The sequence below is a fragment of the Lycium ferocissimum genome, chromosome 10, assembly GCF_029784015.1.
Source record: "Lycium ferocissimum isolate CSIRO_LF1 chromosome 10, AGI_CSIRO_Lferr_CH_V1, whole genome shotgun sequence".
In the NCBI taxonomy this organism is placed as follows: Eukaryota; Viridiplantae; Streptophyta; class Magnoliopsida; order Solanales; family Solanaceae; genus Lycium; species Lycium ferocissimum.
In genome coordinates, this window is record NC_081351.1 from 36,330,395 (window position 1) to 36,346,454 (window position 16,060).

General features: G+C 31.0%; 2 protein-coding genes across 2 annotated transcripts; both read left to right on the forward strand.

Moving 5' to 3' along the window:
• The first annotated feature begins 513 nt into the window (after nucleotides 1-513).
• LOC132033674 (uncharacterized) lies at nucleotides 514-5,595 on the forward strand. The gene is made up of 6 exons (XM_059423712.1): nucleotides 514-722; nucleotides 898-966; nucleotides 1,119-1,201; nucleotides 1,650-1,849; nucleotides 3,768-3,860; nucleotides 5,291-5,595. The coding sequence occupies exons 1-6, from the start codon at nucleotides 520-522 to the stop codon at nucleotides 5,405-5,407; spliced, it is 765 nt and encodes a 254-aa protein (XP_059279695.1). The 5' UTR covers nucleotides 514-519; the 3' UTR covers nucleotides 5,408-5,595.
• A 2,439-nt stretch (nucleotides 5,596-8,034) lies between these two features.
• Nucleotides 8,035-10,805, forward strand: LOC132033675 (uncharacterized). The gene is made up of 5 exons (XM_059423713.1): nucleotides 8,035-8,419; nucleotides 8,946-9,029; nucleotides 9,125-9,192; nucleotides 9,296-9,495; nucleotides 10,512-10,805. The coding sequence occupies exons 1-5, from the start codon at nucleotides 8,220-8,222 to the stop codon at nucleotides 10,608-10,610; spliced, it is 651 nt and encodes a 216-aa protein (XP_059279696.1). The 5' UTR covers nucleotides 8,035-8,219; the 3' UTR covers nucleotides 10,611-10,805.
• Nucleotides 10,806-16,060: the final 5,255 nt, after the last annotated feature.

Below are 16,060 nucleotides of genomic sequence, written 5' to 3' on the forward strand. Positions count from 1 at the left end.
TTAGAAAATAAAAGAAATAAAAATAAAATAAAAAAGAAATTAAATAATAGAAATAAAAATAAATTAAAAAAGAAAAGAAATTAAAATAAAATAAAATTAAAAAGAAATAAACTAAAAAGTAACCTTGTAATTACAGGGTGTAATTACACCCAATTCTCAGCCCCCTCTTGAGAATTGGAGAGTGTAATTACACCCTCTCAATTACACCCAATTTCCACCTAACTGTGTAATTACCTGATCAAACAAATAGGCTAAACTGTGTAATTACACCCAATTCCAATTACCTGGGTGGCTTTCCAAACAGGCCCTAAAATTTGCAACTATTGTGCGAAGACTTGAACTCGAGTCTCCAACATGCCAATAATATTCTATATATACATATCAAATCGTCTTCTCTGTGTAAAACCCAAAGGTAAAAATTCTTGATTGGCAACATATTCATCTCCCATTGATAATCTCTTGTCCTCTTTCTCCATTTGAAAAATTAGCTAGGCAGATCTGCATAATTATCAGATATCGATGATACAATCCATTAATATAGTGCAAAGTTCTACAGGTATGAACAATGCCTGCAGGTCCCATTGTAGGTCTAATAGTCTCTCTTTATACAGTACTAGTTTTGGCTTGAAAGAACAGAATCTCAAATGCTTTGGAGGTCAACACGATAGCTTGTCACTTCTCGGATCAAGAAAAGGACTTTTAACTGGTCACATAATTAAGAGGTACACATCTAAATTGTTTGTTCTTATTTGATGAAATGAATTTCCTGTGATGATGACATCAGTTAGCTTCAAAAGAATAGCGAAGATTCATATAGCTGACCTTAATTTATTTGGGACTAAGGTAGTTATTGTTGTTTGATGAATAAACTCTATGTCCTCTTTCTTTTTCCTATAGGAAGTTTGTGGTTTGCAACAATGGTCAACCAGGAGTTCCCTTGCCTTCTCCACCATCTTCAAATCCCTTGTAAGTTTCACATTTATCATATTGATGATCTCCATAAATATGAATAAAAGAAAAAAGAAACAGTTAGCATACACTCAACTGGCTCGAATTAACCTGATGGCTTTTAATGATCACTAGATATATTTTTTTTTTCTTTCTGAGCATTGTTACAGCAATGGTTGGCTTATTGGAATCCTGTTATCAGTAATTTTACCATTCTTCCGCTACAAATGGGGTTCGTTATTGCATCTCAAAAGTAAGATTTCTAACCAAAACTTATTACTATTGAGTAGATGATAGTCTCATTAAAAAGTCTAAGTTATCAAAAAAAGCACACTTTAATTACTTAATTATATTATGTCTTGACACTTTCTCACGTGTGAGCCTTATTATCTTTCTTGGCCCAAAAATATGTGGAATTTTACTTTTTGGGTATCGTAGGGTTTGAATCTAGCTAGTAGCTCTTGCGTTCTCTGATACCACGTTGTGTTGTATACATGATATACAACTCATCTAAAAACTTAAATGGTTATAACACACTTTTACATAATTACATTATGCCTCAATCAATTACATCAATGCATATATTTCTAAATTCAACTAATTATTTCCTCGAAGTACAAGAATGGAAAAAGATAGAAAAGGTTTAATTAATCTGCTGCCTGCTCGATCTTTCTCACTTCTTTTCTATTAAAATTGGACAGATAAAGTGGAAAATATAATACAAACAGTAGAAGAGGTAGTAGAAAATGTGGAGGAGTTGGCTGGGAAAGCAGACAAGCTGGCTGAAAACATGGGGAATGATTTGCCAGCAGGCCAACTCAAAAATGCTCTCAAAGCTGTCGAAAATTTCTCAGAAGAAGCAGCCGAGGTAGCTCGTGCAACTGATGATTTCATCGATAAGGTATTTCTAATTATTTTTCTTAGTTTATTAAGCACCTTAATTCCTTTCTAGCTGCATTGGCGGTGGATTTAGGATTTTCATTAAGGTGGGTTCGAAAAATAAAAATATAATGTTCGACATTTGAACTTGGAACCTCAAGGTGAATTTTAAACGTTCTAAACGATTAAGCCAACCTCTAGTCTTGTATTTAGGAGATTCAAATCTATATATATACATAAGAAAATAAAAAAATTACCCAATAAATACAGAGTAATTTTTTGCTCAAGGTATTGGGTGAATACCCTCACCCCCTTCTAGATCCGTGCCTGCCAGCTAGTACGCACTTTATTATTATTATTTTCATATTTTACTTTCAGATCGTAAGTCTGATTACTTGTTTAAATTAAGTGAAATTCTTTAAACCTGGCAATTGACTTAATCAACTACACAAAAGGAAACTAACCCACGTTAACTTTGAAAATTTGTCACAAATGTTTAAGAACTCAGTCATAAAGTTGGTATTGTTGACTTTTAAGAATCGAAAGATAATTATCCTTCTAATGAAGTGAAGCTGTCGGGATTGACATTCATTCTTTTTAACTAAAAAATAATCTTAATCTCTTTTCCAGCCAAGAATCAAACCTGCACAGCTATCGCAGTCTGACCAGACAATTGCCTTAGTATATACTACTTCATATTCCGTAATTTTGTTAGCCTCATCTTCGCTATAAACAAATACTCCTGTAGTGTTCATCGACTATGACTTGAACATAAGATTATTATACCGATTTATCTTGTTCCTTATTGCAAAAGAGTGAAAGGCTAACAGTCTCTTCTTCCCCCCTTAGAAACTTTGCTTTCTTTTTAAAATTTCCTTTTCTAACCATAACTACTTCAATAAATTAATCATGTATCAATATAAAGTTAATCTTGTCCCGGAGGATAGTATTTTATGTTATATATGCGTAACAATTTTAATTATATAAAGTCAGTCGTCTCCATATATAACAACGTCCTTATATAATAGCACCTCACTATAACACTCAAAAAAATTTCTCCTCAAAAAAATTTCTCCGAACTGATTTTTTTGTGATATTTTACCTCTCTATAACAAAGAATAGTATCTATCTTTATATCTTTGTAAATTTAACCCCCATAACAACTATCTCCTTTTTTGTAATGTAATAATTAAACATCTTTATAGAAATAGAATCTCTAAAATTACCAATAATAGGTCTAGCTAGAGATTTTGACCAAATATTTTGATATTTTAATACATATTTATTACAAAGAATATTATATGAATATTTTTTCTTATCCTTACAAGATTTTTCTTCTTATACAAGTGTAATTAAGCTTAGAAATTAGCATTTTTTTTTCTTAAAAAATGTGCCCACCCATGGTGAATGAGCTTCAAGAGAACTCATGATTTGAAAGTCTGATCAATTGATTTGCTAATACAACCATTGTGGGTGTGTTTGTAAGCAAGGTTTCTTCAATCAAATTCATAGCTAGCACACGGATTAGGATTTAGCAGTAAACCTCTCTATAATAATAGTAAATATTATTTAAATGTCAAATGTTGTTATAGATGTATAACAGTCAATCGCTATAGCAGCCAAAAATCGCGTAACCAAAGATGTTGTTATAGAGAGGTTTGACTGTACACAGATAATATAACAATTTTTTACACGACTAATACATTTTAATCTTTTTTAAAACAAAGTTAAATTAATTTTAACATGTTTAAGCAGATCATTACTCTATTTTTCACATTGTACCATATCAATTTGGGAAAATAGAGTGATAATTTGATATATAAGTTAAATTCCACTGATATCTTAAAGAGCACAGAACTTAGATCCATCAACTTTATTGAAAAGTATTACTACAAAATGTCTATAAGACAATGCAAATATTAATCTTGATTCAATTTTAGATGCAGGGCGACTACGAGGAGCGTAAAGCGGATGGTTTACCAAAAGAGCAACTCAAAGATGCTGTTGAAAATTTATCAGAGAAAACAGCCAAGGTTGCTCATGCAGCTGAAGATTTGAAAGATAACGTTTGATTAATTCTCTTAATAATAATCTTAGTTAATTAAAAAGCTTCCTAGCACACTTGATTATTATTTCCCACGTTACCTTTTTAGAGTGCAAGTTTGAATACTTGTTGAATTAATGTTGTAACAAAAATGGAATTCTATAAATCTGGTGGCAATTAACTTAGTCTATAATTTGGCCATGCCTACATGCATGCTTTAAAAAACTTTTGTTTTAGTAGAAAGAAGTTTGTGTTTAACCATCTTTTCATAGAATTAATCATTTTGAGTGTAAAATTAAGATAAAGATATGTAAAAATTTATTTTACAATTAGTATTATTTAAATTGACAAATGATTTAAAATATTTATCACGAGAGGTTTTATAAGTTAAGTTTGTCAATTCATTTGATTAAAAAAAAAGTCACAAGATAGAGAGATGGCAAGTTTACGAGACTTTGGTCATAGATGTGATGAATTTATAATTATTTTTCTTCCCATGTGGTGGGGATAGTTTGGTAAAAATAAACTTTTCGTAAGGGTACTTTTATCCTGAAAATTCTATAAGCAACTTGTATTTATAAAGAAAAACTATTTTTTCAGCTTCTTTCCATAGCAAAAAAGACAACTTCTACTATATGCAAAAGAACGTATTTTTGCCCAAATATTGGTCAAACAACTTAATTTTTCAATAAATATAACTATTTCTCTTTTAAAAATAAGCACTTGTCGTTCACAAGCTAAAAATAATACAACTCTTAGTCAAGAATTAATGTTGTTGACTTTTAAGAAGCGAAAGATAATAATATAATAATCCTTCTGCGAAGTGGGATTTGAATATTAGTTTTAATTTTTTTCTTAAGCTCTTCTCTATCCTAGATCAAGAATCAAACTTGTACAATGTAACTAACGCACATGACCAGACAATTGCTTTAATATAAAGACTATAATCAGCTTGTTAGCCTTATCTTTGGTATAAACAAATACCAATTGTTCATCATCTATGACTTGAATATAAGATTAGTATTATATTATAATTTTCCTAGTTCCTTACTATAGAAGACTAGCATTCTCTTCCTTCTTGTCCTGCAAGAGATAAGAAAATAAGCAATAAAATATGTTTTTTCTTTTCAATCTTCCTTTTCTAACCATACCTACTTTAATAATTTATTGCATGCGCAGGAGAATGAATATGACTAGATACTGGAAACTTTGTTTCAATTTATATGGCGTAATTTGATGAAGCTTAAGGAAAAAGATTGAACCTTGTACTTGAATATAGGATAAAATTTCGTTGACAATAAAAATATTTCATTAAAAATAACATTAAAAAATTTAAGATTAAATTATTTTAATATTACTCTTTTCTAAATAAATTAATATAAAAATAATGTAACATCAAATAATTTTGTCTAAATGCAGGTACAAGAGGTGGAGCTTAAAGCAGAAGAGAGAGTGAAGTCGTTGGTTGACTCCGTCACAGATGATGACAATAAAACTACAGTAGTAGATGTTCTAGATTTTAACTCAAAGAAATAACTCCTACAATTAAACTATAGGTCATTCTATATAGGGTTTATAATGCTTTTAGTCCTTTGATTATTGATAAATTTTAGTTTTAGTTCTTGTGATATTTGACTATATATATTTAATCTTCAATTAGTTGAAATATGTACTTTTTAATCCATTTGCTTGTGAATATTTGCAAATTTACGATAATTACTATATGTACTACCACTTAATTATACTCATGTATTATACCAAGTTTATATTGTTAATATACATGTTTGACGATAATACAGTTCTATAAACAATTCAACTCTAACGTACTTCCTACATAAAAGGATTAAAATCACACATTTCAATTATTTTAAAATTAAATGTGTTTCGTTGAATATCACAAAGATTGAAATCGAAATTTACCAATAAGCAAGGGCCGGAAATCCTTGTGTAATAATATATGCTCCATATATTCCCAGGTACTTCTTTATCATCAGGCAAACATGACTACATCAATATTAATTATGAAAACATGACTACATGAATATTAATTATGATAAGAAATAGACAGCTTTTATGCATATGAGTGATTTTTTTTTAACAATTAGGTATTTTAAGAGGAAATCACAAATATTTCACTATATAAATATGTTTGGTAAATTTAAAAAGAAAAAATAACATTTTACAAAAGAGTATTAGTTTGCATGATGATAAATCTGATCTAAAATTACCTCCGTGGGCCTTGATATACCTCTATTTGTGTTGCAATCATTTCATTGTTGAGAAACGAAGAAATAAAAAAGTGGGACACACTTTCATGTATTTCTTCTAGTGCAATTTGCATCACAATATTAAGATAATTTGGTTGATATATCATGCGATTCACGTGTCAAGGAATAAAAATGGTAGTGGAAGTCTACATGATTGACCACTTTTGTTTGAAAACAAAGGACATCAATAATCAACAATAATTTTGATAGAAATATAATAAGTACGAAACAAAAATAAACCCTATCTTTATTATGTACCTTTACAGAAACTTGGCAGGATTGTGCTATTACTTTTTTGCAAATTATGAGAAACACGTGGGCTATATATATATATTATGTACCTTTACAGAAACTTGGCAGGATTGTGCTATTACTTTTTTGCAAATTATGAGAAACACGTGGGCTATATATATATATATATATATATATATATATATATATTAGTGTAAAAATAGAATGTGTTGAGTAATTGAGCATAAAATGACTGTTAACTGATACAATGGTAAAACAACGGGTTAAAAAGTAATTGTATTATACAATAAGCTGAAACACCACGTAGGACGCTGATAATTTGTACAACTTGGCAAATTAATTCTTAAAGCTGTATATAATGCTGGGTTAATTAATAAATTCCGTCATCAAATTAAGCAATAGTAGTTCATATATTTGGAGGTATAGCACGCAAAACGTAATGCGTGTTTATATATATTACTGAACTGTATATTGTAGGAGTTCTTTAGTACTGTATAAATCATAGCTGAATACTATAATATTTACCAAAAAAAATGAAAGGAATTACAATGAATATTCTCCTACTTTCATTCGCATAAATTAAAAATGATCATGCTGTTAGTTGTTGAGGGAGTAAGATTAATAAAGACATTCAGAAAGCCAAAGAAATTTTTTACCATCCAACCTCGTTGAATGTCTTCAAATATTGTTTTTAAAAAAAGTGATTACTAAGATAAAAAGGAGAAGAGTCTTTGTTAATTTTTTATTAACAGAAGAACTTTGTTCTATCATTGCATAATTTGAGTCAATTACACTTCTAAATCGAATGCACCTTCATAGTACGTCTAGCAAGTTGTTAGGCAAAATAGTCTGAAAGAGACAAGAAGAAGTGCTTGGGATGTGAAATTGATTTTTTTAAAAGAAAATATTGCTCGTATATTGATTGAAGAAAATATAGATAAATCTTCTTCAGGATACAACAACCAAGTTCATACATGCAGATTTTTTTACGCGCTTGCAGAGAATTTAGTTATTTATACAGCAAAAATGAGACTTTGTAGAAGAGACGCTTCTCTTACCAAACATTATTCAAACTTAAATTCAAAATTTAAAATCCAAATAAAATAAAAATCCATTTTTTTGACATATGATATACACTATACAAATCCATTTTTTTGACATATGGTATGCACTACACATATACTCATATTTATATGTGTTCTCCAGCAAAAGGTACTTAGAGGGAATGGATTAAAACTTTTAAAAAAGGCTTCCATCATTTGATGTGGGACGAACCCACATTCCCCACCTTATAACAAACTACTCTTACACAGATATTGTCCAAAAAAGAGACATACATTTAGATGCATCTTTTTATTTTGCGTTTTATATTTTTGACTTATATATGTGACCATATATTCGTACGAAACACAAGTTGGAAAGGTAGTTTGAGTCTATAAAAGTGTTAAGTCTTAAAAAGTATGATAATAGTGTTACTAGTGGCGCTTCAATTGTAATTTTTCAAAACCTTTCTCGAGGCATTGACTGCATAAAAAAAATATATGTAATAAAGGATCTCTTTAGATCTTTTTATTTTCCAGAGAGAAATAAATTCTATTTAAAAGGTACTCGAAATTATGTACTATTTATATGCACCACAAAACACAAAACCTATACTTTATTAATGCGCTTAATTTAATGCATCCATCTACCTGCACTCTTGACTTCTTCTCTTCTACTGTTTAGCTACTTCATTTCTTTGGGCTGTAGATCCATAAAGAATAGATCATCCAAAAACTGAAGAAAAGAATTTTTCGACAGCACTTCCACTTTAATTTGTTACAAAAACTATGTTGATCTCACTTATGATGCCAGCTTGTTATATGTCAACTAATCTTCAATATCCATGCAGCAGCAGATCTCAAACTCAGATCTTCAATCCTTTAGCCATTGTTAAAAACAACAATGGTGGATGTTCATTCCCAGATAATCTCACAACCAGCTCCCATGGATCTGGTGTAGTACTACGGAAAAGTAACAAAAAGCCAAGGTCATATTTCCTTCATATAAATTTATCTTGGTCTTTCTGTCCCAATTTATGTGATATTCAATCCGTTTTATTTTGTACAAAAAAGATGATACTCTTTTGATACTTAGAACAATTTAATCTTAAACCTCTTATTTACGCTCAGTAAGATGATTTATAGTCACATAAATATCTATGATTTATTTTAGATCACAAGTTTCAAAAATCGTTCTTTCATTATTTATCATCACATAAATTGGGAGTTGGGACGGAGGGAGTACATGGGCGGGGCTTAGGCAATGGGTGGTCAGGTCCACACCCTTCGCCGGAAAATTACGCTATGTGCAAAGGTTAAATGTTGGCAATTATGAGTATATATTCAATTTTGCACATTCTTAGCATAAGTGAGAAGAAAATTTGCACACCCTTCGCCAAATTTCCGGCTCCGTCACTGAGGGAGTAAACTTTTTTTCCGTAACAAATTTTTCTATGGGTGATCATTTTCTTGCGGATTCTAAGTCCTTTATATTCATTTTTTTTGGCCATGTAGAGATTTAGTTGTACATGCAACTGCTGAAACAGGAGATCTGCTTTCAGGTGTTATCCCCTTTTTGCCAACTGGTGAAAACTCTTGGTAAGGAATTTTAATGCACGTAAATTTTGACTATTCTTTCATGTATGTACCATTAATTTGTCACAAAGTTTGACATAGAAATTTGATATTGGCAGGGTTAGTTGGGCTGTGGGATTAGGTGTAACTGTACCTTTGATAACAGCAAGATTATTAACAGTAACAAGTAAGCATATACATTTCTTCCCCTTAATTTTTACACTTTAATTTCTTTCTTTTTTCTTTTTTTTAATTTTTTTTTTTTTTTTTGGGGGGATCAACTTCCATAGAGCAAGTTGCAGTGGCGGCGGAGACGGTGGAGAAGGTGGCGGAAGCGGTGGAAAAAGTGGCGGATGACGTGGACAAGGCAGCTGAGGAATTTGCTGCAAAGTTGCCGCAAGGAAAGCTTAGAGGCATAGTAGAGTCCATTGAACATTTGGCTGAAGAAACTGAAAAGGATGCTCAAGCAGTCCAAGACCTCATGGACAAGGTTAATTTTGACTTTTTTCCTCTCTATTTTAATTTTCATCTACTTAGCAATTCTTTAATTTCTCCAAATATATATAATTTGGACAAATTGTGTTTAATTGCTAACTCCTAAAAGGTGAGTCATGAGTCAGTGATTGAGGTATTAAAGTAACAAATTGAAGATCTCAAATCTAATCTTAACTACAATTTCTCTCTCTACAATACGTTGTGTGAGTTTGGCCAAGTCTAGACATAAAAGGTGCTTATTTTAAAGAGAGAATTAAGCTGTTTGATCTGTAGGAAAAAAAAAAAAAAAAAAAGTGCATTTGAGATTTTTTTTTTTTCTTTCCAACGAACACTTTTAGTACTTTGACCAAGCATAAATTGTTATTCTAATAATAACAAAAGTAATTTTCAAATTAATTAGTCAAATATAAATTGTACTCAATAAAAATATTTTCTCAAAATTTTTATTTTTTCTTTTCAAAATAACCAAATTTTGGGTTAAATAGATTCTTTGGTAAATTGATTGAGATGAGCATAGGTTGATTCGGACATGATAGCTATAAAAAAAGAGGGGGGGGGGGGGGGGGCGGGGGAGGGGGGAATCTTAAACCAAAAATTGTTATACTATAGGGGGGGGAATCTTAAGCCAAAAATTGTTATACCATAAAAGGAGTTCACGCGTGCATAGCATATGATAGTCTGTACCACATGTTAACTGTTAAGGTGACAGACCATGTGCATGTAAAGCTAATTGATAATCTGCCTACTTACTCGATCTTGTTGAATATTTTGAGAGTACAAATATCAAGAAGGAGATCGAAACTATCATATCCCTCTAAATATTTAATTAATGTAATATCAAGAGAGAGGGAAAACACAAGATTTATCTATCACCTTGCTAGCTCAAAAACTATTAAATTATAGAGTAGATCTTGCAAATTGATACGATGAATTGAATATGATTTTCAAATATATTCTGGCAAAGTGCTTAATACTAATATATTCTTGTTTTGAATGATCGATTATATAAAGGTTGAAGAAGTGGATGAAAAGTTGGAGGCATTCATCAGCAATCAATTGACGACTGTGAAGATACCAAATTCATCAAATGATGGAAAAAAGAAACAATAAAGTTGGCTCTTCCCCAACAGTAATGAATGTACTATTTGTGTTTCATTTTTCTTTAGATAAGTTTGATATTTTACTTGTAAAATATTGGTATTCATTAAATATTTGTTGTTGTTTGGATCACCTTATATACTCAACATTCGAGTGGTCCTGTATCTGACTTTCATAAGTTAAGTTATTAATATCGCAACAACTCTAGGATCCGGAATTATTTGTTTATATATATATATATGTATATATATATATATAATATAAAGCTAGGCATAAACAATCATACGTGACACCTCTCTATGGCCTCCATTGACATTTATCTTTTTTCTCCTTTTTTTAGATTTTTATGAGTTTTTCCTACTAACCAATGAATTAAAAATATGCCTTCCAAGTAAATGTAGCAATAAACCCATGTAATAGTAGTAGTAGTAGTAGTAAATGATGATCTTTAATGATTCAACCACTGCCCAGGTAACGTTTTTGGTTGAATCAGCCCAAAACCCTTTTTATTGTTATTATCATATTCTAAATCTTTTCATTTGCTAAAACCTTTACCTTTTCTCAATCAATATATATTATAAAGCTAAGCAATCATCAATCAATATATATAATAAAGCTAGAAATAGCTAATCCTATGTGACATCTCTCTATGGCCACTAAATGTATTTATCTTTTATCTCATTTTTTTGATATTTTTCCCTTCATTTTTCCCTTTAACTAAATTTGAAGACCCATATGTAAAGACAATAAAGAATAAAGAATTGTAGTAATAAATTTAAAAAAATGAAGAGGCAAAGCATAGAAACGTTACTTAAGAAATGAATAAATTGTAGAGACAATAAATATATGTATTAAATGATAACTAACGGTGAATTCATCTTGCAACACAAGAATACTAATCATCTTTTTTCTCTTTTATTTTGGTTTTTTCCTCCTCCATTTTATTAGTTTAGCTAATATTGAAAAGCCTAAAAATCTCCATTAGTGCTCTAAAAGTTATGATTCTTGTACCCTTCTCTTATATTAATTTTTATTTAATGTGTATTAATATATTTGAGGGGAGGTTAAAAGACAAGAATGGACCTAAGCCTTATGTTGGTTATACCATCCATCTATTTTAGCTTCAACAGTCGTTACCTAGGAAAGAAGAATTCTTCAACATTGCATTTGGGAATTTTTCCGAAAGATAAACTGCCTTTTCAGCTTTTTATTTTACTTTGCATGGTCACAGCTTATCTTGTGAAATTTATGTGTGAGTGAATATTTAATATCTTGCTAGAATTTATTTGTATGTGTCATCTTCCAAGCATATTCAAATGGATCAATTTCTTTACAGGTAAAGATATATGCAAATGTTTTCAGTGAAAAGTGTACTCTTTTGAATTCAATAATTACTTCTTACCCATTATTTACCGAAATTTGGTAATATGTGCCACGCCATCTGCATAATGGAGGCTGGACACTCAACGAATCAATTTCTTTACAAGTAAAGGTATATGCTAATGTTTTGATTGAAAAGTTTACCCTTTTGAATTCAAGAACTACTTCTTACTCATTATTTGTTGAATTTTGATAATCCGTGCTATGTCATTTGCATCGAAAAACCTAGACACTCGGTGATATTCATCTCAACATTGAATATATTTCTTTCAAGATAGCTATATTCACTCTCTGAATTGATGAATTTTTAAATCTGGTTAGGCATATCTCTACCTATGCTCTACGGTCTTGTGACATATATTGATGCTTTTGTTGTTGTTGTTTTTTTTTTTTAATGATTTTCAAAAACTAAAAACTAGCTGCCACCTTCAACATGGGGATATGCATAATAATTAAAATGACCAAAAATATATGGTAAAACAAAAATTGAGAAAGAAGGAAATGGCTACCGAATCATGCTCCATATCAATTTTAGGATTTAATCAAATTTGTTAAATGAATATATTTAATGATAAAAAAAATTAAAATAATAGATTTATAATGTTTTATTATTTCTTTTTGATAATTTTGTTCTCCAATTAAAATTGTTTGTTTTTTTCCTGTTCTTTACCATATTGGTACTTTTCGAATTATCTAATTAAACTACAATTAATGTGTAATAATATCTATGCTTATTCATATCCTATAATATGTTATGCATTATTATAATATATTATTCTATATTTTATGTAGAGATTTAAGAACCTTATATTCTTATTACTTTATGTTTATTATTAGGAAGTGAAAGCAAGTAAGAAAGGAAAAAGAAAAAAGAAAAAAGTTAAAGATAAAAGGGTTAAAACTTAAAAGGGGGAAGGAGAAGGTTGCATATGCACAGAAAGAGATCGATTTTTCTTGAAATTTTGTCTTTATATTCCTTTAAGAAAAATGAAATATTAATTTACTCACATAGATTATACAAATATTTATTGAAACTCCGTCTTTACACCCCATTAAGAACAATGAAAATATTGTTTCACTCATGGAGATTGTACAAATATTTACTGAAGAGAAAAAAACTCTCATGTAATGAAAAATATATAAACTAAGAGTTAACAATATAATTGGTTAAAATTTGAAATATTTGAATTTAAAAAAATAGTAATAAATTTACAAAATTAATATTCGGATGTCTAATCCGCGCGAAGCGCGGATAGGTTCACTAGTTAATGAATATACCAGAAGCGTAATTCTACTTGTCGCTATTTCCAACTTTGCTTTCTCAGAATGAAAGAAATATATAACCACTGGGCAAACAAACTATATAGTTTATTTAACATGGTTAGTTATGAAGTCTAAAGTGACAGATATATAAGTATTCAACACAATTCATGCCTTCCACAGTAACTAATATTAAGAGAAGATATTAACGCTGGCAGAGCTAAGGGGGCTTCAATCCTTACTCTTTATCCCCATCTTCGCCCAGGCTAACGGGGCCTTACTTATTCAGGGGGGAGAGTGGAGCCTCGAAAAGCACTGTTGAGAGGAAGATCCTTGGCCCCTCTTCATTCTCTACAGGGTTCCAAACCTTTCTTCAACATAGGTGACAACGAGCCAGGCAGAGATGGAAGAGATCAAACACGGGAATAAGAAGCATAAATTCGCTATCTCATTTTCTTTCAGTCTTAGGTGTCAGTGTCAAGTTTAACCGTGTCCGATATCCGCATTGGAATCCAACTAAACTCGAATGCGGCGGAAATAATTCAACATTGGGATAAAGCGTTCTCTAACAAAAACGACTCTGTGCCTAGCGGGAACTTGAACCTAAGACCTCTGATTAAGAGCGAAAGTTAACTAGAGTTGTTAGAAACAAGAAGATCGATAAAATAGTGGGTCTTAATAAAGAGATTTCTGGTAATCCCTATGGCGTAAAATAATTTGTCAATTGATGAAACGTTAGCTGCTGATCAATTGAGATGCATTCATTATGACGGTGTTTTTCGTTGTTTTCTTTGGACTTGTGGCACTAGGTAGGAAACATGATTTTACTATGTTAGGATTTATTAATTTTCAAGATGACTAGTTTTTCGTATTGATTGGTAGAATTCTTTCTATTATTACAAGGTTTCCTATGCTTGGACTTGTTAATTCTCAAGCCGTAATGCTTCTCTTGCTAGGAATTACCTTGCTAATAGTTTCATTATTTACATGAATATTTTATTTGAATGATTGTGGTGGGAATGAAGAATTACTAAGGCAGCTTGACATAAATATTTTATTTGGATGTTCACGTTTGTAAGCAGAAAAATCAACACCTTAACTAATAAGCTCAAAATTGGATTGAAGATCCAAAATAACCAAACCGATTAAATGAAATCGAACTTAAAAATATCAATCCAATTCGAACTCATTTGGATTAGTAACGATTGCAATTTTTTTTTAATTCGAAATTAAAAAGTCAAACCGAATTGATCGAACGCCCATGCTACGCCTAAGTCCAAAATCCGGTGTCCCCATTTACCAAGGGGTCATTCGTACAAATGCCTTGATCGAACGCCCATGCTACGCCTAAGTCCAAAATCCGGTGTCCCCATTTACCAAGGGGTCATTCGTACAAATGCCCTTATTTGGGGTGGTCTTTAATTTTTACCCTCAAATTGCTGGTCTTTAATTTTTGTCGTTCGACACTTTAAGTGGCTGGAAATATCTCTGAGATTCTGAGTTCGAACTCCAGCAGAGTATAAAAAATAAAATAAAAAGATGCAAGACAAAATTTTGTAGCAAATTAGGCCTATTCGGGAAGGCCTAACTTTTGTAGAATTCTAGCAGAGTAAAAAAAAAAAAAAAAAAAAAAAACAAACTGCCTTTCGAAATTTCGCAAGGCAACCTTTTATAAGGCAAAATTTGCCTTAAGGCATAACTAAATTCTGCATTATAAGGCAGAATTTTGGCGAAGCTTTACCTTGCGAAATTATTTTTTTTTTTTTTTTTTTACTGAGCGGGGGTGCGAACCTAAAACCTCGGAGTATTTTCGACCACTTTTTAAAGTGAAGGGCAAAATTGAAGACCAGCAATTTGAGGGTATGTTTTGTAATTTTGTTGGTATGTTTTGTAAATAAGAAAAAGTATCCTTATGTTTCTTAATATAGAGTCTTAAGTAGTATTATTAAGTGATTTTCTCTTTATTAAAATAGGAACAAAATTTAAATATGGAAAAGGGTCGAAAATGCCCTTGAACTATGAGATTTGGTACAAAAATGCCTTCTGTTTACCTTTGCGCTCTAAAATGCCCATGCTGTCAACCTATTGGGCCTAAATTGCCCTTATTTTTAGTGGCAGGGGCATTTTTGGCTCAATAGATGGACGAAGGGCACTATTGTATCAAATCCCATAATTCAGGGGCATTTTAGGCCCTTTTCGAAAAAATAATTAAATTTTTTATTTATTACGTGACACGTTTTAATTGGTTAGTTTTAAAATTAACCTAAAATAATTATATCCCAACACAAAATCTGGATCCACCTAACCCGGCCTAGCTTAGAATGATGATTGTAGCAACATCCGTCCCTGCCGGTGAGCCACCATTAATCTCCACCATCCTTTCCTCTATTGAAACATCCCAAAACCTCTATTAAAACCACCATCGAAACAACGCTCATCCAAACGGCCCATCGAGCCACCATTAACTAGCCAAGGCTGGTGGTTCTATGTAGACAAATAATCTAATCTGTTAAAAGAACGAATTATTAATTGAACTGCATGGATGGTTGTCTCATGTAGTTATGAAGTGTAATATTTTTTTTAAAATGAATATTTTCTTATAATCATTTCTGCAACATGTAATATTTCAGGCTGTTTCAATATAGGAAAGGACGGTGGAGATTAATGGTAGCCTACTGCCGAGACGGATGTTGCTACAATCACCATTTTAAGTCGGGGCGGGTTAGGTGGATCCGAATTTTATGTGCGGATATAATTAGTTTAGGTTAATTTTAAAACTAACCAATTAAAACCTACCACGTAATAAATAAAAGATCTAATTT

Excerpts from the sequence above, each read along its gene's own strand:
- LOC132033674 (XM_059423712.1), top strand. The coding sequence starts at position 520 with ATGATACAATCCATTAATATAGTGCAAAGTTCTACAGGTATGAACAAT. Across the intron at positions 967-1,118 it reads CCACCATCTTCAAATCCCTT|CAATGGTTGGCTTATTGGAA; the intron begins GTAAGTTTCACA and ends GCATTGTTACAG. Across the intron at positions 1,850-3,767 it reads CTGATGATTTCATCGATAAG|ATGCAGGGCGACTACGAGGA; the intron begins GTATTTCTAATT and ends ATTCAATTTTAG.
- LOC132033675 (XM_059423713.1), top strand. The coding sequence starts at position 8,220 with ATGTTGATCTCACTTATGATGCCAGCTTGTTATATGTCAACTAATCTT. Across the intron at positions 9,030-9,124 it reads CCAACTGGTGAAAACTCTTG|GGTTAGTTGGGCTGTGGGAT; the intron begins GTAAGGAATTTT and ends TGATATTGGCAG. Across the intron at positions 9,496-10,511 it reads TCCAAGACCTCATGGACAAG|GTTGAAGAAGTGGATGAAAA; the intron begins GTTAATTTTGAC and ends GATTATATAAAG.